The sequence below is a fragment of the Propithecus coquereli genome, unplaced genomic scaffold, assembly GCF_000956105.1.
Source record: "Propithecus coquereli isolate 6110/MARCELLA unplaced genomic scaffold, Pcoq_1.0 Scaffold48, whole genome shotgun sequence".
NCBI lineage: Eukaryota > Metazoa > Chordata > Mammalia > Primates > Indriidae > Propithecus > Propithecus coquereli.
This window is the reverse complement of record NW_012150618.1, coordinates 116764-144281: the sequence shown is the minus strand read 5'-3', so window position 1 is coordinate 144281 and position 27518 is coordinate 116764. Positions and strand designations below refer to the sequence as shown.

The 27518-nt window shown below is 41.7% G+C and overlaps 1 protein-coding gene across 1 annotated transcript in view; it reads left to right on the top strand.

Annotated features, from left to right (window-relative positions):
- The window catches only part of AKAP12 (A kinase (PRKA) anchor protein 12), an 87441-nt gene extending 65808 nt beyond the window's left edge, over positions 1-21633 (top strand). The window contains exons 3-4 of the mRNA XM_012655569.1: positions 14549-19598; positions 20566-21633. Of these exons, the coding sequence (XP_012511023.1) occupies positions 14549-19590 (5042 nt within the window). The 3' untranslated portion in view covers positions 19591-19598; positions 20566-21633. The remainder of the gene's footprint in view (positions 1-14548; positions 19599-20565) is intronic.
- Positions 21634-27518: the final 5885 nt, after the last annotated feature.

Sequence of the window (27518 nt, the reverse complement as noted above, 5' to 3'; positions counted from 1 at the left end):
TTTTTAGGGGTTGTGAAACAACAGCAGCTGACTGCATAGAAACATGTCAGATTGGTGTGAATTTGAACACAGGTTGTGAACGTTTAATCTCTTGTAGTCATAAAATAAATACCTCTTTTTGAAAAAGTACAAGGGTTTAGCGTTTCGACTTGCTTATTAGGAACTTTCAATAAACGTGCATGTGGTGGTTTAGGGAACTAAAATTTTAGCTCTGGCTTAAGTGGTAGTTTTAATTAAGCCATAGTTACTATAAAATTGGTGGCTAGCAGGCAACACCATTTAGGCAATGAATAGTAAAAAACGTATGTTTCTTAAGCTTGCTTTCTAGGAATCTGGCCATGAGTATGAATTACAATATTTAATACCTACTTCTTGCAAATAAATTACATGCGTCAGACTTTTAGAATGCACTTACAGCTCCAGTAACTTGACATTTGATAATCTTATGCAATGGTACTGTGGGTGACTCCTTAGAGCCTGGGCATTTTCTCTTCCTCTCCTTCTTTACCCCCCATCAAGAAAAGTAAACTCTGCTTGTTAATTTAGATTTATAAGAACAGCTCTTCTTTAAATATTTGAGATCACTGCTGCCAAGTCTACGTATATTTTTTTTAAAATCGCAATATAGAATTTCTAGGACTTAAAAATTTTCTCAATGTAAATGCTTCTGCAAAGCCTTGCCCTCCTATGGAATTTTAAATGAATGTGAAAGTTTAGCAAAACTAAAAATATCTCTCACTTCCTATAGATTAGCTTGTTTACTTTGAGAGATTTCCTTAAAACTCCTTCCCCAAGTTGACTTGGCTAGCCTTTCTACCAATACTAGCATGAAAATTTGCATGATACATAAAAGTTATTAGTAAATAGACTGTACAAAATGAAAAAATTAAAAACACAAAATTCTCCATTTTCTCCTCCAGGTCATTAATTTTTTTATGAATGAAGTTTGCAAATGCCCAACTCTGACAAAGTCTGCCTGGGAATGTGATTTGTGGGGAATCAAAGCTGGGGCGTGGTGCTTCCAAAATCATGACTTTTTCTGGGTAACTTTTGTGTACAATATGATTTTTATTATAGTCACTATTTGATTAGTTGATCACATGCTGAGATTCTTATGGGAAAAGAAGGCGGTCCTTTTAGCAGTAATTAAGGGTTAATAAACTTGGAGCACTTGATGGGGGGTTTTTAATGGTTGGTTCAGATAATCCCAATGGAATGATAAATGAATAAAAACACTTGGAAGGACTAATTTTTAAGGCAAACTCAAGTAATTGGCTCTATTGCTTTCTGAATTTACTTTTCCTACAGTGTAGGTATGAGGATGTGGCAAAATTTTGCTCAAAAATTTTCCTGGTAATAAGAAAATGCACAAAAAATGTTAACTCCAAAAATTTAACTGTAAATAAGCATTTTATAGGGGAAGAAGTAAAAAATAAAACGGAGTTTCAGCTGCCATTTTTTCCTCTGTAAGTTATCCTGGTAAGAAAGATTTATAATTATTGTCTTTTAAAAAGTTGGTCAGAATCTTGAAAAACAAGGACTTTTAAAATTGCTAGTAAGGATTACGTTTCTCACTTTGGCATTACTTATTTAAATTATTATAGTCCTTTTTAGTACTATGTTATTCAAGGAGATGTGTGTTTAAATTCCGCAATTAATTAACAGGACTGATGGCATTTTTGTTGGAACTCCTTAGGAACAAGTTTTTGTTTCTGAAAGTAGGGAAGAGCTGTTACTTAAACACTGAAATGAATACAGCAGAACTTGAATTATGAAGTGACTGGTTGTTCACGTTACATACTATGCCTATGCCATACTATTGCCATGTTACATACTATTGCCATTCTTTCCCCCCTCAAATCCCATTTGCAATAACTTAGCTTGGAAATTAGAAAATAAGTGATTTGACACGATGACGATGTCCCCCTTTCCCACCCATGAGTTAGTGGCATGCAGCAAAAAAAGAAAAAAAAAATGCTTTTTGAATTAGGCAAATATCCTGCCTATTTTCCCTAACTCACATATATGACTGAGATTGATAATATATCGATACTTCGCAAACTATAGAGTAGCGTGAGAAATTAGGACATTTTTCTTTATCTCTAAACTGGGAAAGAAATAATCCTTTAACATTCACGTTAGTTCTAGATTTCTTATAATGCGCTTCCTTGTGCAAGTCGTTTTTACAAGACCAAAAAAAAAAAATAGCCTGCACATTGCTGTTTCTAATCTGCTATAGAGGCAGATTCCTTGTCAAGAGACTTGCGAGACATGAAATTGATACCTTCACAACTGCTAGATTAATAACTACCGCTCACTGAGTGCCGACGCTGTCAGGTGCTGCTCAGCACTTTGTGGACGTTCTCATTTATTTCTCACGATAATCCTGCAGAAAGTGGTTGCTTACCACCCTTTTTATCATGAAAGTAAGTTTCTTATGGTTTAGTAAATTACTGAAGGTTTCACAGCTAGTAACAGCATAACTATAGAGTACCTTGTAAAAGACCTCTTTCTCCTCGTGTAGAAGATGATAATGTTTGTTTAGTGATGCTCACATTTTTACATGGCTGCCCAAATATTTAAGGGATCATGAAAAATCACCATGAAGACCAGGGGCAATGATGATATCATCTCTATGCTCCTGTTCAGGATTTTGCTTCTCTAAGTTTGAATCCCAGTTAACTATCTCTACTTGGAAGTTTTGTGGTTATTGAGCTTTTAGAACAGGGGGAGTTGGGTGTGTAGGATATAAGGGATGGATTTAGAATGCAGAGAATTCCTGGAAAAATTCCAGGACTATGCTACAAATCTTGAGGGAAAGTTAACTAGTTCCAGATGTCACCATAAGCCGTCCTGTTGTGCCCTGGGGATGGAGAGCACTGGTTATACTAAACCTAAAAAAAGAATGCGTAGTTTTTGCAATATTGCACTTCTTTTTCTCAGCCAAAAATGATGGTTGTGTCACCGAAACATGATGGCGAAGTTTTGGATAAAAAACATTACAGTTTTGTAATATGTTATACAACGTATTCCTTTAAAGTTTTTTTTTTTTTCCTTTTAAGCCTGTAAAGTAAAAGAAAACAAGAAAGTTTTTTTTTTTTTCCTTTTAAGCCTGTAAAGTAAAAGAAAACAACTTAATCTCTAAGTATTTGGAAGAGTGAGAAAAGAAAGATCCTGCAGCTTTGGGACACACTGACTGCTGTCACAGTGTGCGGAGCCGGGGGACGGGACATTGGGTGGGGCAGGGTGCACCACGGTAGCTTTGCCCTCTTTGGGAGTGTGCGCCTTTGAAACTTTGCAGGCAGGAATTATGGGTATTTTTGCAAGGAAAACATATTTGCATATACACATTATAGATCTCTTGTGATTGATTTTATACATTGAGATTAACAGAATATTTATCGGGAGTGAAACAGGTTAGTAGAAGATAACACTTCAACAATTCTCAGCCCTAGTGGGATTTCTGTACACGAAATGATTTCACGTTTTGGTTTCTTACTATCACTAAAGATACAACTTTTCATATATTTTCACATTTATTTGACTTTGTTAATATTCCATAGGGCTTTTTTTTTTTTAACCTTGCAAGGTATTGTTATGACAGAGCTGTTTAAAACATTAAAAAGCACACAGATTGTTATTAAGGATGTGTTATAATTTTTTTAATAATGTAGTAATGGAGGATGGTTTATACTCTTAAAAATATGGTCAGAGGTGTTCACTCCAGGAAGTATGTTTTTTCATTTCACTTTCCACACTTACTATTCACGGATACCTTTCATTCATCTTAGAGAAACATAAAACAAAACGCTTACACAGTCTTTATCATTCCTTCCTGAATGTTACGGCACCAGCGGCTTCATCCGTGTCCAGCCTTTATCCTTATTGCATCTTATGTACTATATGTCCATGCTAAGGATCCCTCCTTCTAGGGTGTATTCAGAAAATTAAGTGGATGCAAGCTCTTCCTATAGCGTTTTTAAAACTATCTTTTCTTTTCTAATTCTTGTTTTCAGTATATTGGCACGCTCTCACACAAGCATGTGATTAGTGTTTCCATCCAGAAAAAAAGGGAGTAGAAGAAATACTTGGTTTCTGTAGTAATGTTCTTTTGCGAAGCAAGACACACATGATGTTGTTTTCACTAATGGTTGATGTGGAAAAACCTGTCGACACAAGACGTGCACTGCCAAGACTGTGTTTAGGGTGGTGTGGATGGCGGTGCGGGCTGCAGGGAGGAATCCAGTCTTTTCCTGCCCTGTGTCTCTAGAGCAGGGGAAGCCCAGTGACTAGCAGGACAGTAAGAAGATAGAAGCGCCTGCCAGTTTGGTCTCCAGAGGCCTCTCTACTTGACACATTGGCCATCCCCTTTCTAACACTTTGGCCGTCTTTGATAGCCTAGTGAGATCATGGAGTTGTTTCCAGCTGAACCTCGCTCGGTATCAATGAATGCATAAATGAATAAATGAGCACTGTGTTTGGACTTTATGGATGTTTGAGAGATATGTTGGGTTTGTAGCGATGCTTTTTTAAAAACGGTGTGTAATTCAGGTGCACATGCACAATAATTGTACATTTTGTGAGAAAGGCCCACTCTAAAACCCGTTGTTTCTGTGGAAGGAGTTTTTGGGCATCAAGAAAGTGCACTGCCAAATCAGTGATGCTCCCAGGATCAATTTTTGATTTTCCTTTTCCTAGCCAATTGGACAAATCTAAGGCAGATAAAAATTCTCATTCATGTGTCAAAAATGATAGAGGAGGTTTTGAAGTCGTAAATTAAAAGTAAGCTTACTATTGGAAGGTCACGATGAAGCGTAGTGGTGAATGGATTCCACTCTGCCAAGTCTGATCAGGTTAGGACTCTGCTGTCTTTCCTGGAAGCCCTTTCTGTTATTTTTGGAGGCCTCTTGTCAATCACCTACTCCTTGCTGGTTTGATCCTCTCCTCCCTGCCACCCCCACATCTTTCAGGCTGCTTTTTAAAATGCATTTAACAGCCTCTTTGCTCAGTAAACTATGACCTGTAACTCATTCAGAACCAGCATGCTAGGAGCAAGTAAAAATCTCCTTTAAAGGTTTCTGCTAACCACAAACTAGGTAGGAATGGTGATGGTCTCCTCTGGGGATCGCCACCTCCAGCCAGAGCCTGGGACATGAGTGATTTTGGTGGACTGTGTACAGTGGGCTGGGTGAAGGAAACAAGGTGAGGAAGGGGAGGTCACACAGGGTGAACGGCATGGCCACGCTTGACCCAAACTTGGTCCAAAATGGAGTAAAGGAGCTACATCTTTACATGGTGCAAATGAAGAAAAAGAGAAGATGGGGAAATAACTTGAGATGCTTGTGTCCCTTTCCTCCCCGTGAAATGTTGATGTTGGAAGCCAAAGAGGTAAAAATAGGTGAAATGGGACATTCACCTCTAGAATTTGAAAGTTCCACCTCAACTTTCTGTATCGGTGGATTCCTGCAGTGTCTTCTGGTGCTGAAGATCAGATCAGGAGCCTTCGAGTTCAGCAGAAACTAGAAAGCTGTTCAATACTGCCCTCTTCTGTTAAAACGCTCCTTCAGGCATTTGGACGATGATTGTATCCATGTGTATGTGACCAAGCATGATAGTGAAGGACTGGACCAACACATATTGTCTAATAGGGGGATATAAAAATAAAATGTATGGCCATTGTGTCATAGTTTTGAAGACTTTTGAATAACTTATTCAGGAAAAAAACCCACATATGTTAATAGTGATTATCTCGACATTGTTTTTATTCCGTTGTTTTTTGATGAGATACAGTCTTATCTGTCACCCAGGCTGCAGTGCAGTGGTATGATCACAGCTCACTGTAACCTCCAACTCCCAGGCTGAAGCGATCCTCCTGCCTCAGCTTCCCAAGTAGCTGGGACTACAAGGCACATGCCATCACACCTGGCTAATTTTTGCATGATTTTGTGGAGACGAGGTCTCACTATGTTGCCAAGGCTTGTCTGGAACTCCTGAGCTCAAGCAATCCTCCCGTCTTGGCTTCCCAAAGTGCTGGGATTACAGGCGTGAGCCACTGCACCCAGCCTGGACATTACATTGTCTTTATGGAAATTTCCCCCAGTTTTCTGTATTTTAAAGTCTTCTATAATTTATATAAATTGCTTTTAGAATTGGCAAAAAGTAATTAACTAAAAATGAGTTTGTTTTATTCTGAAGAAAACAATGAAGCAAAAAAAAAAGCTATTAGTGTTTTTATTATTATTATATCTATAATCTATAATCTACTAGGATACTTCTGGTGTCCTGGTGGTGACTTAGGTCATAGGTGAGGACACTCAGAGATTTTAGGAAACTTGCTCAAAAGCCCAGTTCAAGTAAGTGGTATAGTACTCTAATACAATTAAATTTAAATACCAATCTGCATCCAAAACTTCTGCTTTTTAATCTCCCCTCTACCTGAATTCTCTCTTTTGGAGGGGAAAGGTGAGTAATTTTTCTATTATTTAATACATAGATAAAATTTACATTATGGTATATAATATGAGGAAAAGATCTAACGTCCTCCTCTAAAATCAGGTAGGGTAAATCATCACTCTCCATTTTGTTGTTTTCTATATTTTTATTAGTTATCTGCATCTTCAAGTGCATTATCCTGAGTGATTGTTTAAAAAACAATTACTTTAAACTTACAGAAAATTGCAAAAAATAAAAATAGTATGGGAGCACCCATAGACCCTTTATCCAGATTCACCTATTATTAACATTGTACCTCATTTGCTTTATTACTTACTCTTTCTATGTTGGAAAACAAACACCGGTTTGTTTGAAACCTGCACACATGTTTCTATTGTCTTACGTAGGCTAGGCTTGGGATGTAAAATTTTCTGAAGCATTTGTGGGTATATACATCATGGTCCTTTATCCCTAAATACATCTGTGTATTTCCTAACAATGAGGATATTCCCTTTCATAACCACAGTACAGTTATCGACAGTTATCGACATCACACATTTACATTATTACAATACTTTTATATAATCTGCCTTCCATATTCCAGTTTTGTCAGTTAATCTAATAATTTCCTTCTTACCGTTCTCCCCGTGTTACAAGATTCACCCAGGGGCAGGGATTATGTGGTGTCTTGTCCTTTTAGCTTCTTTTAATCTAGAACATTTCTGTAGCCTTTGTCTTTGAGACACTGATATTTTCAAAGCATATAGCTCCCCTCTCCCCATTTCCATCCCATTCCTTATTTTGTATCCTCCTGACTCTATTTAGGTTACTCAGCCAGAGTGCTGCAGAGGTGACATTGTGTCTTTCTCAGGATATTACGCATGATGCTAATCTGTCTCTTGTAGGTTGATATTAAGGTGGTTGTTTGATGTATCCATTGGAGAATTAGGTTCTTCCCTCTCTTTCAATTAATAAAACATGTAAATATCCCCCCCCCCCCCCCCCCATTTAGCACCTATCGATTCTTGCTTTCTCCAGTCTTTACCTTGATAATTGCAAAATGATGGTTAGGTGATACTTCAACCACTGACTGTGAGTCAATCCCAGACTGTGAGTGGGTGAGTAGGATGTATGTATTCTTAACTTTTTTTTTTTATTTTAAAACATGACTGTAACCATGAATAAACCCTACTTTCACATTGAAATTGAATTTAAGTTGCCGTCCACATTAGACATACCGTAATTTTCCCATCTAAGTGTGGGAGATGACGTGCTGAAATACTTGTTCTTGTCATAAGTGGTACTCAATGAATTATAAACAGTCGTAATGATTTATGGAAAATAAGAATGTTTATATTTTGAAAGTGTGTGGAATTGACTTTTCTTTCAAAAAGACAAACTTTGTGTTTTGTTCCTTTTTAGTACATTGACTCTAAGTGCTTCCCAGTGAGCCTTTGGCCCTCCAGAGATGCCACACACACCTGCTAAATGACACTGGCCAAGTCATATGACCGTTTTTTAGAGCAGTTTTAGGTTCACAGCAAAACTGAGCAGAAGGTACTGAGATTTCTCATGTAACCCTGCACTCAGGTATGCACAGCCTCCCTCATGATCAACACCCGGCCACACCAGGGGTACCTTTGTTACAGCTGAGGAACCTGCACTGACACATCACTATCATACACAGTCCCTAGTTCACATTAGGACTCGCTCTTGGTGGTGTACATTCTGTGGGTTTGGACAAGTACATAATGCCATGTGTCTACTGTTAGGGTATCATACAGAGTAATTTCATTGCCCTAAAAAAAAATCTTCTGTGCCCCCCCATTCATCCCTACCTCTTCCCAACCCCTGGTGACAACTGACTTTTTTACTGTCTCCTTAGTTTTTTCCCTTTTTCCATAATATCATATAGTTGGAATCATACAATATATAGCCTTTTCGGGTTGGCTTCTTTCACTTAGTGATAGGCATTTAAGTTCCCTGCATGTCTTTTCATGGCTTGGTAGCTCATTTCTTTTCAGCACTGAATAATACTCCATTGTCTGCATGTACCACAGTTTATCCACTCACCAACTGAAGGACGTCTTGGTTGCTTCCAGGTTTTAGCAATAAAGAATACAACCGCGCTAAACATCCATGTACAGTTTTTGTGTGTGTGGACATAAGTTTTCAGTTCATTTCGGTGAATACCGAGGAGCAAGATTGCCGGATCCTATGGTAAGAGTATGTTTAGCATTGAAAGAAACCACCAAACTGTCCTCCGAAGTGGCTGTACCATTTTGCATCCTCACCTGTGACCATTTTTTTATTTTTATTTTATAATAACATTAAAATTTAAAATATGGAACGCTTCACGAATTTGCGTGTCATCTTTGCGCAGCGGCCATGCTAATCTTCTCTGTATCGTTCCAATTTTAGTATATGTGCTGCCGAAGCGAGCACTGTGACCAATTTTTTTTTTTTTTGAGACAGAGTCTCACTGTGTTGCCCAGGCTAGAGTGCTGTGGCGTCAAGCCTAGCTCACAGCAACCTCAAACTCCTGGGCTCAAGCGATCCTCCTGCCTGAGCCTCCCGAGTAGCTGGGACTACAGGTATGCGCCACCACGCCCGGCTAATTTTTTCTATATATTTTTAGTTGTCCGATTAATTTCTTTCTATTTTTAGTAGAGACGGGGTCTCGCTCTTGCTCAGGCTGGTTTCGAACTCCTGAGCTCAAACAATCCGCCCTCCTCTGCCTCCCAGAGTGCTAGGATCACAGGCGTGAGCCACCGCGCCCTGCCAACTGACCATTTTTGAAGGTAGTATATATTCCCCTGCAAACCAGGGAGGGACCACGTGAGCTCTTCCTTCGAGCTGTAAGGCTCTGTGACTGTGATAGCTTTTGATGCCTCATGTCCCCAGTTCTTGTCTTAGTACTCAAGAACTTAAAGCTCTTACGGCTGCGCTCAGCGCGGTTTCAGAGCCCACCGCTTGCGGGGAGGGTACGAGCTCCTGCACCAGCGGCAGTTTGGCGGTCGTGTGGCCAGGATGGTGCCCGGGCCTCGAGTGCGCCTGGGCTAGAAGAGTTCCGCGGCTTCCCTGGGGCGCGAGCCGGCCCGGTCCTCTGTGACGCGCGTGGAGGCCTCCAGGGGCGCCCTCACCAGCAGCACGCCCGGCGCCCGGCCGCAGTCTGTGTCCTGCGATGGGGCAGCCGCGAGGGGCGGGCGGGTCCGCGCGGGCCTCTGTCCGGCTGCCCCTGCCTGCCGGCGGCGCGCACCATGCCCTGGTGGAGCAACCTGTGCTGTGAGTAGGGCGCCCCCCAGCGGCCGTCCTCCGCGGGGCCCTGGCTCGCGCGAGAGCCCAAAACCAACCGAGTGCCCTTTAGTGGCGGCCAGAGGTGGGCGTGTGGGTTTCCCAGCCTTCTTCCTCCCACTCCCTGTGCTGGAGAAGTCTCCCTGCTGGCGGCAGCGCGGGGAGCGGTCAGGAAGGCCGGCGCCCGGTGCATTCTGGCCCAGGGCTGTACAACTGCTCGCTGCACCCGCTCTTGTCCTATGCAATGTGTGCCCAAACCCTCCACTCTAACAGCCTTATTCTAACCGGGGATGAGATGGAAACAGATTTTAACAGACCTGCAACCCAACAGGTGCCCCAGGGCGTGCTTCACTTCTGCCAGGCAGAGGAGATGGCCCAAAGGTGGGTGGGGTGGGGTAGAACAGAGATGGCGTGGGCTGCAGTCACCTGCAGGTGGGGGGGAGAGGAGGCTTCAATAAATCACTAGGACTTAGCACAGGCTGGAAAGTTGTCCTCACTGTGGGGCCTGGAGGTTAGCAAAGCGCGGGATGCAGAACCGGATGGAAGAGGGCTAGCTGCTTGGGCTGCGACATGGGGAAGGTGTCCCCAAGTGGTAGGACACGTGGGACTGAGAAGGAGCATCTAGGCTTCCGCGCAGGTTCCAAGCCCGGTGGTTGGCCACGCGATGATGGCACGCGGCTTGGGGGCTGGATACAATCTCCAACGTGCAGGTGCGCGAGATTAAACGGTCTGGCTGGCCAGGCCACGTAGTTCAGAAGACCGTCCTCTAGGCCCTGGAGCCATTAAGATGTCTGACCTCTTGGTGATGTGAAAGAAGCCTGCGTTTTAGGAAGCGGGGCCTCCCTGTGAGGTCTGTGCAGATCGCCCTTGGCGCAGAAGGCAAGTGGAGCCGGAAGTCGGGGCTTAGCTTGGTGTGTCCAGGACAGAAAATTGTTCTGACAAGAGTATAGGATTACTAAGGTGAAAAGAGACTACAGAGCAGTTGGCCAGTTACAATTTTAAAACTTCCTATATAATTTTTTATGCGTTCAGCTTATATATCACTTTATATAAAAAGAACATCTGAATATTGCTAAGCTATACTAAACTATCAATAGCTGTGTCGTTCTGCCTGTGGGCAGCTGTTCATTATCTTTATCTCCCTGGTTTTGACTGTAAACATTCCAATCCTCCCAGAATTAAACAGAAAAAAGTGTTTCAAATGGAAACACAGGTTTAGGAGCATGGAGGGAAAATGGTGTGTGTTACATCTGCGTCCTCCCACTTTGTTAGCAAAATGTCTCTGCATTTTCTGATTCCAGAGAGGCTGATGAGTGTTTTTGTCACATGCATGCTGGCAGGATGTTTAATTTATATTTGTGTTCAGTATTAGTGAAACCATACCAGGATAGAGTTTGTTACTGGAGTTTGACTTTTTTTCTCTACTGTATTTCCAACGGTATCATCCAACTTTTTAAAAAAGAAGGTTACATCTCTTGTGTTACACTAGAAGTGTTTGCAGAAAGTTCTCTTCTGAGTGTGTTTTTATAATTGGGCAAAATTTTAAGAAATAGTTTATGGAAATGCACTTAATTTAAAGAAATCTTTAGATTTAACTATAAGCAAGTTCATCACAGTGTTGGTTTATAACAGGAACAAATGGAAACCTAAAGCATTTTCTTCTTATTTCAGAAGATAATACATGCTTTTTAAAAATAATGAATATATGTGAGATCTAAAATGTAGAAAAAGGTTAAAGATACTCTGGGCAGCCCTAATCATAGATGTTGGAATTTTTTTTCTCTTTGTCTGTTGGCCTTGATGTTTAATGTGGGTAGTAATTTTTCTTTATTGTTTATAAAGTCTAACATTGGTCACAAATGTATATTTTATAATTTTTTTTAAAAGAAAAGAAAATCTTGTAGGAAATGTGCTTTAGATCAAAATAATGAGATTCTTGGTTTTTCTTCAAACCTTCTTCTCTATCTGAAATCTTCAATTCTCAGGGGTTTTTTGTTTCTTTTTGTTTTTAATGCTACCTTAGATGCTGATGTCAGAATAAATGAACATTGACTCATTACCAAAGCTGTTAAAGAAAAAGGCAGAGTCTATGACATTGTCACCAAAGCAAAGGCCCTTCCTGACTTTCTGAAGAATGAGAGACCTAGATCGTCTACAGATTGCATCCGTGAATATCCAAAAATCTAGTAATATTTGAATAGAAAAAGTAAGAGGGAAAAAAAGAACTTCAGGTTAATGTCCAGCATAACAGAGTATAAGGCACATTGAGATAGGACTTTGCATGCCACGCTCAGGTCCTGCCTTGGTGTGGTACCTTAGACATATTTTCACTTAACTTTCTGGGCTTCGGTTTTAAAATAAAACCTCATAAATAGCACACTGGAAGTTTGTATACATAGATTTATAATATTTCCCGTGGATTTGTAATATTTTCTCAATATGAAAACAAAATCTTTTCATGTAGTAATAAGATTATATTAATATAAACTGAAGGAATTTATGGATTTGGGGAAGCATATTTTTTCTGTATTTCTGAATATTTCTATATTTCAGATATTTATTACTGTGTTCTAAGTATTGGGGTAGGTACTAGTTACAATTATTAACCTTCAATTTGTGCTGAGAATATTAAGTATATTTTTACAGTTTTCATTAAGACCTTTTTGGTGTCAATTTTAATTGTACTTTTTGTTTATTACAGAAAGCAGTATATGTCTTATATAGAAAATTAGAAAATTTAGACAAGCAGAACTAAAATATATCACATTTTCACCCCACAGAGATCATATATGAAGGAGGTGTGTGTGTGTGTGTGTGTGTGTGTGAGGGAGAGAGAGAGAGAGAGAGAGAGAGAGAGTGTGTTATTAAGCCAAAAGGTCTTTGTATATATTATTTGATAATCGGCTTTCTTCATTTAAAATCTCTACCCTTTTATTTCAGTAAAAATTCATCTCATCTAGTCCCAAACCATACTCAGATTTTCCCAAGAAGACCCAGAAATGTCCTTTAGCTGGTTTCCCCTAACGAATACCCAATTCAGAACCATGCCGGGCATCTCTCCCCTTCCCCTTATTTATTAAATCATGCTTTTTACCCTCAATGATTCTTAAAATTTCAAACCTACAGAAAAATATAATGAACACCTATGTACACCCGACCTAATTCACCAATATTTTACCACATGTTCCTTGCCCTTCCTCTCCTTAAACTGTTTGAAAGTTACTTGCAGACAGTCTGTTAGTGCTTTTGTTTGACTTTTGTCCTTCGTGACATTGATGTTTGAGGCCAGGCTAGTTGTTTTGCAGAACCTTCTTCATTGTGGATTTGTCTGGTTGTTCCCCTCATGATTAAATTCTGCTAACCATGTTTGTCAGCAGTACTATGTAGTTGATATTGTCCTTCTTAGTGTCTCATGTCAGGAAGCACGATGACATTTGTCCCATTACTGAGGATGTTAACTTTGATCACTTGGCTTAGGTGGTACTTGCCAGATTTCTTCATTGTCAAGGTACTTTTTTTTGAAATTAAGTAATCTGTGTGTTGATTGATACTCTAAAAGTGTATGTTTCCTGACAACTGTTCATTAGTGGTTTTACTGTTTCATGATCCTTGACTGAATGAGCTATTACAATGGTGTTTGTAAATTGTGATTTTCTAAATCTAAAATTCTAAAGAGAATGACTTTAAGGATCAAAGTGGAAATTATATCTATGTGTACTGACATTTTTTCATAAAGAAGTGCTCCCTGATTACCTTTTTTTAGTATCACTCTCAATTCATGGATTCTTTTTTTATTCAATGTGTTGTAACCCATCAATGTCATTATTTCTTATGCTTCAAAATTTGGCCAATAGGAGCCCTTCAGGCTTGCTCTTGTGCCCTTTTGACATAGCTCTATCAGCTCTCGAGCACCTCCTTTCTGTCAAAACAAAATGTTCCTCGTACTTTCTGTAACCCAGCCTGGAATTTCTCCAAGGAGCTCTAGTCCCTTTTCGGGGCCTGTTGAGATCAATCTAGTTATCACATAGAATGTCCCCTCCTTTAGATGTGTGTAGATACTTGTTTGTGTGGTTATTTAGCTTATTCCCGTAACCCTATATTTCTTATAAATTGGAAGTTTTTTTAAAACTTGATTCTAGTTTAAAATCATAAGTGTGATGTGTGATGGCATTTTACATTGCAACAGAAGATACACTGTCTGGTTGACCCACCCTTAGGGATGCTATAGCTACTTATGTGTAATTTTCTTTTTTTTTGGTAACTAATTTTTTGATAGTGGAGTTTGTTACCTTTCCCTTTGAGCCTGAAGTTTTATTTATTTTATTTAATTAATTAATTTTTTTGTTTGACAGGGTCTTACTTTGTTGTCTGGGCAGGAGTGCAGTAGTGTCATCATAGCTCACTGCAGCCTTGAACTCCTGGGCTCAAGCAATCCTCCTGTCTCAGCCTCCCAAGTAGCTGGGACTACAGACATGTGCCACCAAGGCTGGCTAATTTTTAAAATTTTTTGTAGAGTCAAGGTCAGGGTCTCACAGTGTTGTTCAGGCTAGTGTCAAACTCCTGGCCTCAAGCAATCCTCCCGCTTTGGCCTCCCAAAGTGCAGGGATTATAGGCGTGAGCCACTGCCACTGAATTTTTAAAGGTCATTTGAAAGAAGTAGACATTGCCTAATGTATTAAGATTTACAAATACCTGTAAGACCCTTAGCTTGGAATGGCCTGACATTAAAAAAAAGTATTAATTGGTCATGTTGTATAAATATTTAATTTTCTTGAACTGTAATCATTTTTTCCCCTTCTCCTCTCCCCGCTTTTGTTAATAGTCGGACAGAGAGATGCTGAAGATGTGAGTGAAAGAAACTCCAATAAAGAGATGGCTGCTAACTCGGCAGTGGTTCCTGACATCACAAGTGACAGGCAGGAGGAGATGTCTGAAATAATTGAGCAGATTCCTTCTTCAGAAAGCAATTTAGAAGAGTTAACACAACCCACTGAGTCCCAGGCTAATGATGTTGGATTTAAGAAGGTCTTTAAGTTCGTGGGCCTTAAATTCACTGTGAAAAAGGATAAGAGCGAGAAGTCCGACACTGTCCAACTACTCACTGTCAAGAAAGAGGAAGGCGAGGGAGCGGCAGGGGCAGGCGACCACCTGGAGCCCAGCCAGGAGGCAGGGGAAGCCACCCCCAAAGAAAGTGAACTCCAGCAGTCCACGGAGAAACCCGAAGAGGCCCTCAAGCACGAGCAAAGCCACACAGAAATTCCTCTTCAAGCTGAATCTGCTCAAGCAACAGAGGAGGGCAAAGAAGAGGGAGGAGACAAACAGGAAAAAGAGGCCAGCAAGCCTCCAGAATCCCCGACCAGTCCGGTGACCAGTGAAACAGCATCGCCGTTCAAGAAATTCTTCACTCAAGGTTGGGCTGGCTGGCGAAAGAAGACCAGTTTCCGGAAGCCCAAGGAGGATGAGCTGGAAGCTTCAGAGAAGAAAAAGGAACCAGAGCCAGAAAAAACAGACACAGAGGACAAAGAAAAGGCAGAAGATAGCTCTGGGAAGCCGACCGCGTGTGAGCAGCCAGTCCCGCAGGAGCCCACGGAGAGTGTCCAGGAGGCCAGGTTATCAGCCGAGTATGAGAAAGTAGAGCTGCCGTCGGAAGACCAAGTCAGTGGCTTGCAGGCATCTCCTGAAGAGAAACTCGCTCCATTAGCAACAGAAGTCTTTGATGACAAAGTAGAAGTCCATCAAGAAGTTGTCGCAGACGTCCACGTCAGCACTGCGGAGGAAGCAGAGGAGCAGAAAGCTGAGGTAGAAGAAGCGGTAGAATCTTTGCTGCCTGAAAAATTAGTTGAAACAGATGTCGAACCTCAGGAAGCAGAACCTGCCAAGGACCAGGTAAAGACCAAAGAAGCCTGTGCCCCCGAAGAGGACCACACCCAGGGACCTGAACTAAGTCCAGATGACAAAGTGTTGCCCAAACACCCGGAAGGCATCGCGAGCGAGGTGGAAATGCTGTCCTCACAAGAGAGAATGAAGGTGCAGGGAAGTCCACTGAAGAAACTTTTTACCAGCACTGGCTTAAAAAAGCTTTCTGGAAAGAAACAGAAAGGGAAAAGAGGAGGAGGAGGAGGTGATGAAGAGTCGGGGGAACACAGCCAACTTCCAATAGATTCTCCAGATAGCAATGATGAGCAGAAGGGTGAGAGCTCCGCTTCCTCCCCCGAGGAACCCGAGGAGATCACCTGCCTGGAGAAAGGGGTCGCGGATGCGCACCAGGATGGGGAGGTCGAAGAAGGAACCACTTCTGATGGTGAAAAAAAGAGAGAGGGTGTTACTCCCTGGGCATCTTTCAAAAAGATGGTGACACCCAAGAAACGTGTCAGAAGGCCTTCAGAAAGTGACAAAGAAGATGAACTGGACAAGATGAAGAGTGCCACCTTGTCTTCCACGGAGAGCGCAGCCTCTGAAATGCAAGAAGAAGTAAAAGGAAGCGCAGAAGAGCCAAAGCCGGAAGAACCAAAGCGCAAGGTGGATACATCAGTATCTTGGGAAGCTCTAATTTGTGTGGGGTCATCCAAGAAAAGGGCAAGAAAAGCATCATCTTCTGACGAGGAAGGAGCACCAAAGACGGTGGGAGGAGACAGCCAGAAAGCAGACGAGGCCGGAAAAGACAAAGAAACAGGAGCAGACGCTGTGCTTGCCGGTTCCCAAGAACACGATCCAGCGCGCGGAAGTTCCTCCCCTGACCAAGTTGGAAGCCCTTCGGAAGGGGAGGGCGTTTCCACCTGGGAGTCATTCAAAAGATTAGTCACCTCAAGAAAAAAATCAAAGTCAAAACTGGAAGAGAAAAATGAAGACTCTGCCACTGGGACCGGTGTAGAACACTCGGCTTCAGATGCTGAACCTGGGAAAGAAGAATCTTGGGTTTCAATTAAGAAGTTTATTCCTGGACGAAGGAAGAAAAGGCCAGACGGGAAACAAGAACAAGCCGCGACTGAAGACATGGGGCCAACAGAGGTCAACGAGGATGATGCCGACGTCCCAGCCGTAGTTCCCCTGTCTGAGTACGATGCAGTAGAAAGGGAGAAAATGGAAGCGCAGCAAGCCCAAAAAAGTGCGGAGAAGCCTGAGCAGATGGCGGCCGTGTGTGTGTCCGAGGAGCTCAGTAAGACTCTGGTCCACACAGTGGCCGTGGCTGTGGTTGACGGGACAAGGGCAGTTACCAGTGTTGAAGAGAGGTCTCCTTCTTGGATATCCGCTTCAGTGACAGAACCTCTTGAACAAGCAGAAGAAGATGAAGCCACATCATTAGCTAGGGAAGTATCTGAAAGAGAAGTGATTGCAGAAGAAACCCCTACGGTTACCAAACCTGTGCCAGAGAACAGAGATGCCCGTGACGACACGATTGTCAGCGAGGTGCAATTAACTTCTGAAGATGTGACAGCTGCAGAAACGACAGAGGCATTTTGTGCTGAAGAAGCAACCGAAGCATCTGGTGCTGAAGAGACCACAGAAATGGTGTCAGCAGTTTCCCAGTTAACTGACTCCCCAGACACCACAGAGGAAGCGACACCGGTGCAGGAGGTGGAAGGTGGCGTGCTAGACGTAGAAGAGCAAGAGAGGCGGACTCAAGAGGTCCTACAGGCGGTTGCGGAAAAAGTGAAAGAGGAATCCCAGCTGCATGGCACCAGTGGGCCGGAAGACATAATTCAGACCATGCAGAAGGTAGAGTCAGAGCCACCAGAGAAGCTGGAAGAAGCAGAAGAGGGTCCAGAGAGAGATACAGATGTAGTGTTGCAAGTACACGCACAACAGACTAAAACTGAGCATTTTACACAGGGGAAGGTAATGGTACAAGCCACCCCGGAAAGCCTCGAAGAAGCTGCTCAAGTCACAGAGAGTGTAGGGTCCAGTGAGCTAATAACCACTTGTCAAGCTGAAACCTTAGCTGGGGTCAAATCCCAGGAGATCACAGTGGAACAGGCCGCCCCCCGTGACTCAGTTGAAACCCCAACAGACGGTGAGACCAATGGAAGCATCCCCATAGTAGACATTGAAGCTCCAGATACAACACAGCAAGACAAGATTGTGGAAATCCATGCAGGTAATGAGGTCACATCTGGGACCCAGTCAGCGGTCACAGAGGCAGAATCAGTTCTTGCCCAGAAAGAGAAGTTTCCAGCACCTTCTAGTTTTCAATCTGAGGAAGAAAATAAAGAGCAATCAAAAGTGGAAGATGTCCTAGAACATCCAGATAAAGTGCCCTCAGTGGAAACCGTACCCATTCCGTCGAAGACTGAGGTGATTCAAGAGGCCGGCCAGTGTGCCGATGAAGAAACCAAAGACATACCATTTGTCGAAGGACTTGAAGTGTCTGTAGACACAGACGCACCAGTGAGTCGGGAAAAGGTCACTGAAGTTGCCCCTAAAAGTGAAGTGACGACACAAGCTGAATGTCAAAAGAATGATAATATTGAACTCCAGAGTCCTACTAAGTCTCCTCCATCCCCAGTGGAGAGGGAGGTGGTAGTTCAAGTAGAAAGGGAAAAAATCAAAGCAAAACCAGCCCAAGTGAGTGAAGAGAAACTTGAGCAAAAAGGAGATGTTACCGTATCTGACGAGCTCGGCGTGCGACTGGTTCAGACAGTTAACGTGACCGTCATAGACAAGGAGAAGGAAGTTAGCAGTTTGGAAGGCAGCCCTCCTCCTTGCCCAGGTCAAGAGGAGGCAATATGCACAGAAGTTCAAGTTCAGAGATCCGAGGCATCATTATTAGCTCTAACAGCTGCGGTGGTGGAGGAGAAGGTCTTAGGAGAAGGTGTCAAAATTTTAGAGACAGGTGAAACTTTGGAGTCTGCAGGTGCTCATTTAGTACTGGAAGAAAAACCCCCTGAAAAAGATGAAGACTTTACAGCTCAGCCAAGAGAAGAGGCCGAGCCCACAGGGCCCGAGTCTCAGGCAGAATCAATATCAGTAACAGCATCTGCCACTCTTGAAAAAGGCTTCTGTTCTGCCCCGGAAGGAGAGAAAACCCCATCACAGAAATGGAAGTCAGATGAAGCCAGTGAGCAGGTGGTTCGTCCGGAAGTCAAAGTGAGTGTAGGAAGAGAGGAAGATGGAAAGGATGACAACGAGATTTTGGAATTTGAGACTGAGAGCAGTAAACTCGTCCAGAGCATAATTCAGACTGCTGTTGACCAGTTCGTACGTATAGAAGAAACAACCACCGAAGTGTTTACATCCGATTTACAGACACAGGCCCACGTGGTAAAAGCCGATGGTCAGGAGGCTGGACAGAAAACGGAGACAGAAGACAGTGAAGGTCAGGTCTCTGAACAGGATGAAATACCGACGGTCGCAGCCCAAGAGGAGTCGGAGGAGTCAGAGCTAACCGCCGTGGGACAGGTACGTTCTGAGATATCCAAAGATGTGAGTGAAACTTCAGAAAAGATCATTGAGGTAGAAAGTTCCAGTGTAAATGACCAACAGCTCGTAGAGAGCGTTCTCCCACCTGAGGGAGAGGGAGATGGAACTGGAGCACAGTCTGTGCCAGAAGCTGATGGTGGTGCCATGTTAGGAGAAAGAATAGAGAAGCCACAATGTGAATCCAAAGAAGATGAAGAAGGTGATGCTGTCGATTACCCTGAGAGCCAGGACTCGGCCCTCGCCCACACTCTTGCCTCAGGAGGCTTAACCAAAGAGTCCCCGGATACAAATGGACCAAAACGGGAAGAGAAGGAAGATGCCCAGGAAGTAGAAGTTCAGGAAGGAAAAGTGCACAGTGAGTCAGATAAAGAGATCAGAACCCAAACACAGGAGGAGATACGGAAAGAAGAGAGGGAACCAGCAAAGTCAGAACTTACGGAATCCTAAAACATCATGTAAGTAACATGTTGGTTTTCCTCTTTTATGCTATTAGATGGCAAGTTATAAAGTTATAAAGGAATCAGGAGTTCAAATAATTATGATTTTATGTAGAACCTTCAGTTGGGGAAATAACTATCAACTAGACTAAAAGACCTAGGACAGTTTCTTTTTTGTCATTGAAATGCCATTTAATCTTACTGATATTACAAAAATAATGGCTTTGTTTTACCTCTAATGGGACTGCTTTAGAAGAAAATAAAGGGGCATGTGTGTGTGCACTTGTGTATGTTTGGCTCAAATGCGTAAGAGATACACTGTGCTCACTCAGCACCATACCCACTAGTTTGTTGAGTTTTTTTTTTTTTTTTAAATATCAGACTGCTTAAAATATAGTTGATAGCTTTTTAGGAAAAAATAGATTTTTTTTTCCCCCAGCAGTAGTAACAAGCATTGTTTGGAATTTTCCAGTGCGTATGATGACTGGGTTAGAGAACCACAGCCCGAGTTTTGTGGCAGCATAGCATAGTTCAATATGGACTCTCGCCATCTTTTTATTTTTTTGAGAGGGGATTGCTCTGTCGTCCAGGCTAGAGTGCAGTGGCATCATCATAGCTCACCGCAACCTCCAGCTCCTGGGCTCAAGCAATCCTCCTGCCTCAGCCTCCCAAGTAGCTGGAACTACTGGTGTGCGCAACTATGCCCGGCTAATTTTTCTATTATTTGTAGAGATGGGCTCTTGCTCAGGCTGGTCTCCAACTCCTAGCCTTAAGCCGTCTTCCTGCCTCAGCCTCCGGAAGTGCTAGGATTACAGGCGTAAGCCACCATGCCCGGCCACCATCTTTGTTTGTTTGTTAATGGAGTTAAACTATGGTATTATTGGGGTTCCCAGGAGCTGTAGTTCATTTTCCCAACCAATCCGTTGTTAACAAATGAGGGAGGAAAAGGAAATTTTACTTATTCTGATTCTTACTTCTTCTACAGTTAAACTCATTGTCTGTTTGCAAGACCAGAACGTGAGGACAAGTAGTAGAAGAGAATGAATGCTGCTGCTAAGACGCAAGACCAGTATTTCAAGAACTTGGAGCACCAGAGGGCAGGCACGTGAACTGAGCTTGTTTCTAGAGAGCCCCTGACAATCCTGAGGCTTCTTCAGGAGCTATAGCCGTATAACATTGCCTCTTTTCAAGACCACCCTACTATTCTATTCTCCCTAGATACCATATAATGTTTCTGATTTAAGGTTCTAAATTCCTCACCTGGAACTGGAGATGGCAATACCTAGTTCTGCTTCTCAAACTGGAGTATCATTCTTTATGTATTTATATGTACGTTTTACGTAATCCTCCTTGTGTATCTATTGTATATTTTTTTCTTAATGTTTAAGGAAATGTGCAGGATAGTACATGTCTTTTGTATCCCACAGTATATGACGGGGCACACGGCCATGGTGAAGCCTTGGGGAGCTTTAAAGCCTCAGTTATAACCTGTGAAACACAGAGCTTCCTAGAAATAACATTCCCGATCAGAAGGTACAGTTCTTACTGTAAAATTTAATAATGATTAGGTCCATGTTTAGAAGCACTCTGAAATTGGTCACTTTCCTATTAGGCACAGTGTGCTAAAAATAAAAGGCATTTTTAAACGTACAGAATGTTCCGTTGTGACTGTGAAATTTTTCTTTCTAGCCCAGTGAAGGTTGGAAAGAAGTTTTTTCCAGTAGCAGACAGATTAAGTCTTTTCTCCTACTTGTTGGACAGTTGTTTAGACAGACAAGTGTGCTTAATTCTGAGGCAAAGTAGTGAAATGGTTTTCATGTTACAAAGAAAAGAATTGACTGTTGTAAGTTTTTACTTCTACTCTTCTATGCTGGACCACATTCACACACAGCATGACATAAGTCAGGTTCTTAACAAATGGTATTTTGGTAGATACTGGATTGTGTCTGTGCCATATTTGTGCCCTTTCTTCTAAGAACAGTGTTGCATATTATGTTCATTTGGATAAAGTGTGATTTGACAATGGATTTAAATAAAATATTTGCTTCACTTAGATTTGCTGGTTTTTTTAGATACTAGGAATCCTGAGACCTATGTTTACTGCATTAGAATAGTAAGATAATGATTGATAACCTGGAACTTTCCAATGTAGTCACTACATGGAAACATCTCTTTACATGGGTTTGAGTTGAACGTTCAGAGGGAGTCAAGGCTGAGATGCTTTTGCTGAAATAAACCAGTAGCTTTTAGGTTGACATTACTGGTTCAATTTTACTGTCTGGTAATTCCTGAAAAAGTCAGTTTTCTGTGTTAGTATTTTTGGTTTCAAACAATGACAAATGTCTCTAGAGAGAAATTTTAAGGCAGCTTACTAGTAAAAATGTCTTGCCTAAAATAAAAGGCGACCTTGGAAAATTTTTTAAATGTCGGAATGGTGAGTCATCCTAATACATAAAGAATTTGTCAGGCAATTGCCACACACAGAATAGTCTGTTACTTGTCTACTGTAGAGTTCTACTTTTTTCACATATAGAATTGGCCTGACACGTAGCTGCTTAAATTTTACTCAAACTCACTACTCCCATCTGAGAATTTAAATTTCAACTGCTAATTAATGATTTTTAAGGCATAACATTCTAGAAAGCCTACTTTTAGCAGAGAGAAAATTTGCTGTTAAAATTTAAAGTGGTTTCTCTTATGTCAACAAACCTGACTCCATAAATAATTGGCCATGTTAGTAAGACACCTCATGGTAACAGTGTATATAGGCTTGTAGTTGGAAAACATTTAATACCCTTTTAGGAGTTATTCTCAAATATATATAATAGCCACTTGTGCTTTATTATTAAACATTAAAATTCCAAATCCAACAAACCTCTATTCTAAATCTTTTTTTTCTTCTTTTGGCCAACTGAAAATTAAATCCAAGGGCTACATTTAAGTTGAGGATCAGCTAAAAGGTATTGAGATGACAGTCAGCAATTTGTAAGGTGTTCATACTGACTGACTTCCTATGGCCGGAAGAAACTTTGTGCCATTTCGAACAGATTGAAGATCTGTGTAGTTTGTAGAAAGCGGATTTTTTTGTTGTTTAAATTCCATCCTGCCACTTCATTCTGCGTGTTTGTCTTTTCTTACCACCCGTGAGCGGGTGATTCTGGCCATCACGAGGAGGGTTTCCAGTGGTAGCTGTTTCATGACGGTGCTTTGCATACTAACCTCTGGATGTGCCCGGGATTACTTCTGTGCAAGCTCTGTATCTATGTTCGCTGAGCAACCTTGTTTTATTAACAAGAGGAACACTGGCAGTAGCATGAAATGCAATTGTTTTTATAATTCTAAAGCTGCTGTTAACTTATGAAGTACATAATTACCAAATGTAAACTGCAAAAGTTGGAGCAAGTGCCTAAATTTTGCTATTTTTGGCATTACTGTGGAGCCATGTACAATAGAAAGCAATGCAAGACTTACAAACTCGTGCCACTTCTTGTAATTGAGGAATATAAAATGTTCCCCCTCAGGTTATTTGCTTATGGTACCCATGAGTTGCCTCTCTCTGTACATACATACGTTGTTCCAATATTTTCCTCCGATGTTTGGAACTACAGATAGTCAAGGGCTGGAAATTTTATCTTGGAGTTTAGCAGTTACCTCCGATCCGAAACAATATTTGGATCCCCGAGTTCTGTTTGGGGGCAAATTTTCATTTATCTAAATAAAATGCAATGTAATTAAATGCCATGGATTTTCTTCTTATAGTTTCATCTTGATTCACTTTTGATTACTTTTGCCTTTACTGTTGTGATATTCATCACACATGTAAGCTCCACTTTTAACTACTTGGCCATCTTTTGTGACTCAGTCCATGGAGTATGCTGAGAGTTTGGAACGAATGTGTCTGGGATAGGTGTGAATGCATCATAATCTCTATCCGTGATCCTCAACCCTTTTGGATCTCAGGCCCCTTTAATCAGAACCTCGTTAATCCTCAGGCTGGCCTCTTACTCCCCCAAATAAACACAGTTTTATGTATGGTTTTTGGATAGTCACACAAACCTCTGAAATGCCAACCAGTACCCGGAACCAGAGTTAGACACAGATTCCAGATGGTGAGAGTTCAGAATGTGAACACAAAACCGGTATCACGTAAGTCCAAATCTACTTGACTATTCATTCTAACGGGGTTTTGGAAATGGATCTGCTGGACACAGCAGACCTGGTACAATTTTGGTATAAATACAAGTTTCCCCTGACACTATTCCTTAGTGTCTCCAGCCTCTGTCTTTGGAATTAGGAAAATAATCTGGGCCCTACTTTTTATATATGAGAAAGTTGAGACTTTTAAGTGCTAACACAGATTTTGGCTAAGGTGACCAGGACCTGGGGATAGAATGGTGGTGAAAATAATCACTTTTTTTTTTTTTTTTAATGCAGCCACAGCTTAGAAATCATTCCCCCCTTTTTGATATCGAAACATAACAGGCATCTTGCAAGGCACAATGGCACCTGCCCGCAGGCCCAGCTCCTGGGGGAGGCTGAGGCTCGAGCCCAGGGGGCTATGACCAGGCCACTGCACTCCAGCCTGGGGGTCAAAGCGAGACCCCCATCTATAAATAATAAATAAAAGCTATAAATGAATTCCTTATTAGCAGATTAAAGAAGTTAACAAGTATAAAAAGTTTTTCCTTGCCTCTTCCCCCCAATTGCTTCTAATCTCATAGAAATGCTTGTATATTTGGGAAAATATCATTTTTTTCTTTGTGATACAATTTGGACAAACCTATGTCTAAAGCCAAACACAAAAAAGTAGGCCAGTTGAGCAAGAAAAGCCATGCCTTACATTTTTTGCCCTTATGCTTGCTTTTTTGCTGAATCGAGGGCTTGTCGATTGCATGAGACTTGTCAGTTACCAAGTGTTAGTCAAACCTTGTGTGTTGGGTGTTAATAGAATCGGGAGTAGGTAGAAAAAGCATTGCTTTTTGAATGAGCCACATAGGGGTTTGAATCCTGGCTGTGTTTATATTAGGCTGGGTTACCTCAGAAAAGTTACTTAACCTCTCTGGGTCTCAGTTTTCTCATATAAAAGAACCGGAGACGTGTCTGGCAAGATTGTCGGGAGTAGTTACTGAAGGTACGTAGTAGGCAGACACCCAGTACAGGATCTGCCTCACTCCCACTCCTCCTTTCAGTTGACAGTGTGTTCTTCACCAGGATCCATTCTCCCCCAAACCAGGAATTGCAGCAGGGCAGGCGTTGTACATTTTCCAGAGAATAGCAGAAGTTTGATTTGTGAATTTAATAAGTTCTTTATGTGCAAAGATATTTTGATCTGCCCGAGGAGACGAAACCAAAGAGTATCATTTCATCCTCATCCATTATTTCACACTAAAAATTGTCACAGTCTAATTTTTTTATCTTATTTAGAGATCTGCTAACAGTTTAGTCGATATTCTTACAGTTGTGTTTAAGGAGCTAGTTCTAGAGAGGCAGGCTAATTGATCTGTATCTTAAGATAATTGACTTTTTATTTGCTTAGAGATTTCTAAGCCTAAATCTTGTTTACCTGCAAATGATGTATAGCAGTCCTTCGTTCTAGACCTAAATGGGGGACTGAAAGCAAAATGCCATTTAAATATTTGGAGAGTTGTGCAAATTGTCATAAAAATGCAAATGTCAACTTGGTTACATTCCACTACAATAAACTACACTCCACCTACAAACAATTTTGTTGTAGAATTCAGTCCTAGTGAACAGTGAAGAGGGCTTTCCCTTCCCCATCATAATACCACGTGTGTACCACACTCCCCAAGAACCCTCTACGTGCCTGCATCTTCTTAAATCTAGCAATATAGTGTTTTACCTGAAATGCGTGACTGAGGCCTAAAATTTTGAACTGAAGGGTTCAGTTTTGGATGCCTCAGCTCTTTCCTTCTCTTGCAAGGTGAAATTTCAAAAGCAACAATGGCTACCACCTACAACAAAGAGAAGGTTGGGGGTCTACTCTACTCCACTCCATTCATACATCATTATCCAAAGCTACCTTTTAATGGCAATGCTTTCTTTCCATTAAAGCCGTATTTCCTGTGAGGAAATTATATAGCACTTTAGAAAATCTATTTTTTAGCAACATCTGTTGAACAAGTGAGCCACTTTTATTTATTTATCTTATTTTTAATTTTTTTCAGAGACGTCTTTTTTTTAATGTTTTATAATAGTATTTGTTTTATATTTTATAATATAATTTCATACAAATTATTTAATATTTTACCATGGAGTTGGTTATTTTTCTAATACTTTGCTAAAGAAAATCTGTAGAGACTCACGTAATTGCTGAACCAATGATGATAAAGCACAGTTTGCCCTGTCTTCAAGTTTCCCCTCTTGTCCTTTCTCCACAGAGCAGTTGACAGTTATCTTCTGATAGATCCTGGCCTGGGTAACACATCACACTGGAGGAATTAGGATTTGGGAAGTAGCTCAACAGGGCACCTAGTTTGAGTAGCCTTTCTGAACAGCTGGGTGCGTGTTCCTCCTGTGTGTGGGTAGCAGCAAGTGTGAGCCCCCTGAGGAGAACCCGGAACTCAGGTATTCTCTGCTCCACATTCAGGAAGATACCTGTGCTTTCCTGGTAGAACTGGTAGAATTAGCTTTCTATTATGAATGTTGAGAAGTTTGACCATTTTTGTCAGAGTTTTGGGTTGATATTTGCATATCTACAACTTAATGTCACTTATCTACTTAACACCCACCAGTTGCTTCTCATTAGATTTAGAATAAAATCCAAGATCTTCACCTTGAATGACATGGTCATTTTGAGCTGGCCTCTGCCTATCTCTCTGACCTTGTCTCCAGCTACATTGGCCTTCTTTCTCTTCTTTAAATAGGCTGAGCTCTTTCTCACTTCAGGTTTTTCGTTGAACCCGCTGGTCCCTCTCTCTCAGAGACGAGGTCTTGCTGTGGCACCCAGGCTGGAGTGCAGTGGTGTGGTCACAGCTAACTGTAACCTTGAACTCCCGGGCTTAAGCGATAGATCCTCCTGCCTCGGCCTAATAGCTAGGACTACAGCTTTCACCACCACACTCGGCAAATTTTTCTTATTTTTTTTGTAGAACCAGGGTCTTGCTATGTTGCCCAGACTCGTCTCTAACTCCTGGGCTCAAGTGATCCTCCTGCTTTGGCCTCCCAAAGTGTTGGGATTACAGGTGTCAGCCACTTTTTATTGTTTTCCCAATGAAAGGAAAACACCAGTGGTGTTAACAAGGGCTAGAACTAGAAGAATGACAGCTCAAATTAATTCTGAAGCTTCCATGTTTGGATTGCTTATACCATCAACTGAAATTTCCAAAGCTTATTTAAACTGGTACCATCAAAAACTCAGAATAAATTGTTAAATTTATAACCTCTCTGGCTAATAGGCACCGAGCATTCCACGGTGGGGTGGCTGGGCTTCAGTATCTACGCTCAGCTCTTCTGTTTTGGGAGTGAGCTGGAGTTCAGCAGGTCTCCCCCGGTGGAGGAGGTGGCCACAAGCCGATACTAGAAGCCCCTGCATCCATACATAACTAGGAGATGAACACAACATCTGCCCTTGCCTGTCCAATTTGTGGGAGCAGAAGTGGGGCTGGCTGGCATGCTCCCCTCACCCACCATTGTCTTGTGATTCCCGTGACTTTCTGATCCCCAAGACCCTGCCCTTTGGCTGCATCTCATGTCCCTTCAAGGCTGCGTGGTGTGGCTCTGAGGGCTACAGAGGCATACCCTGATTTACTCTTTCACAGACATTCAGAGAAGCCAACTTGGCACGCACAAGGCTCTCATTTAAGTTGGGAGATGTGAATCTAGTTTTTTAAAAAAAGATGAAACCAGTGGAAACCACTCAATATTTAATAATCAAGGCTTATATTGCACTTTGAATTTGTGTCATTTTTAGGCAAACAT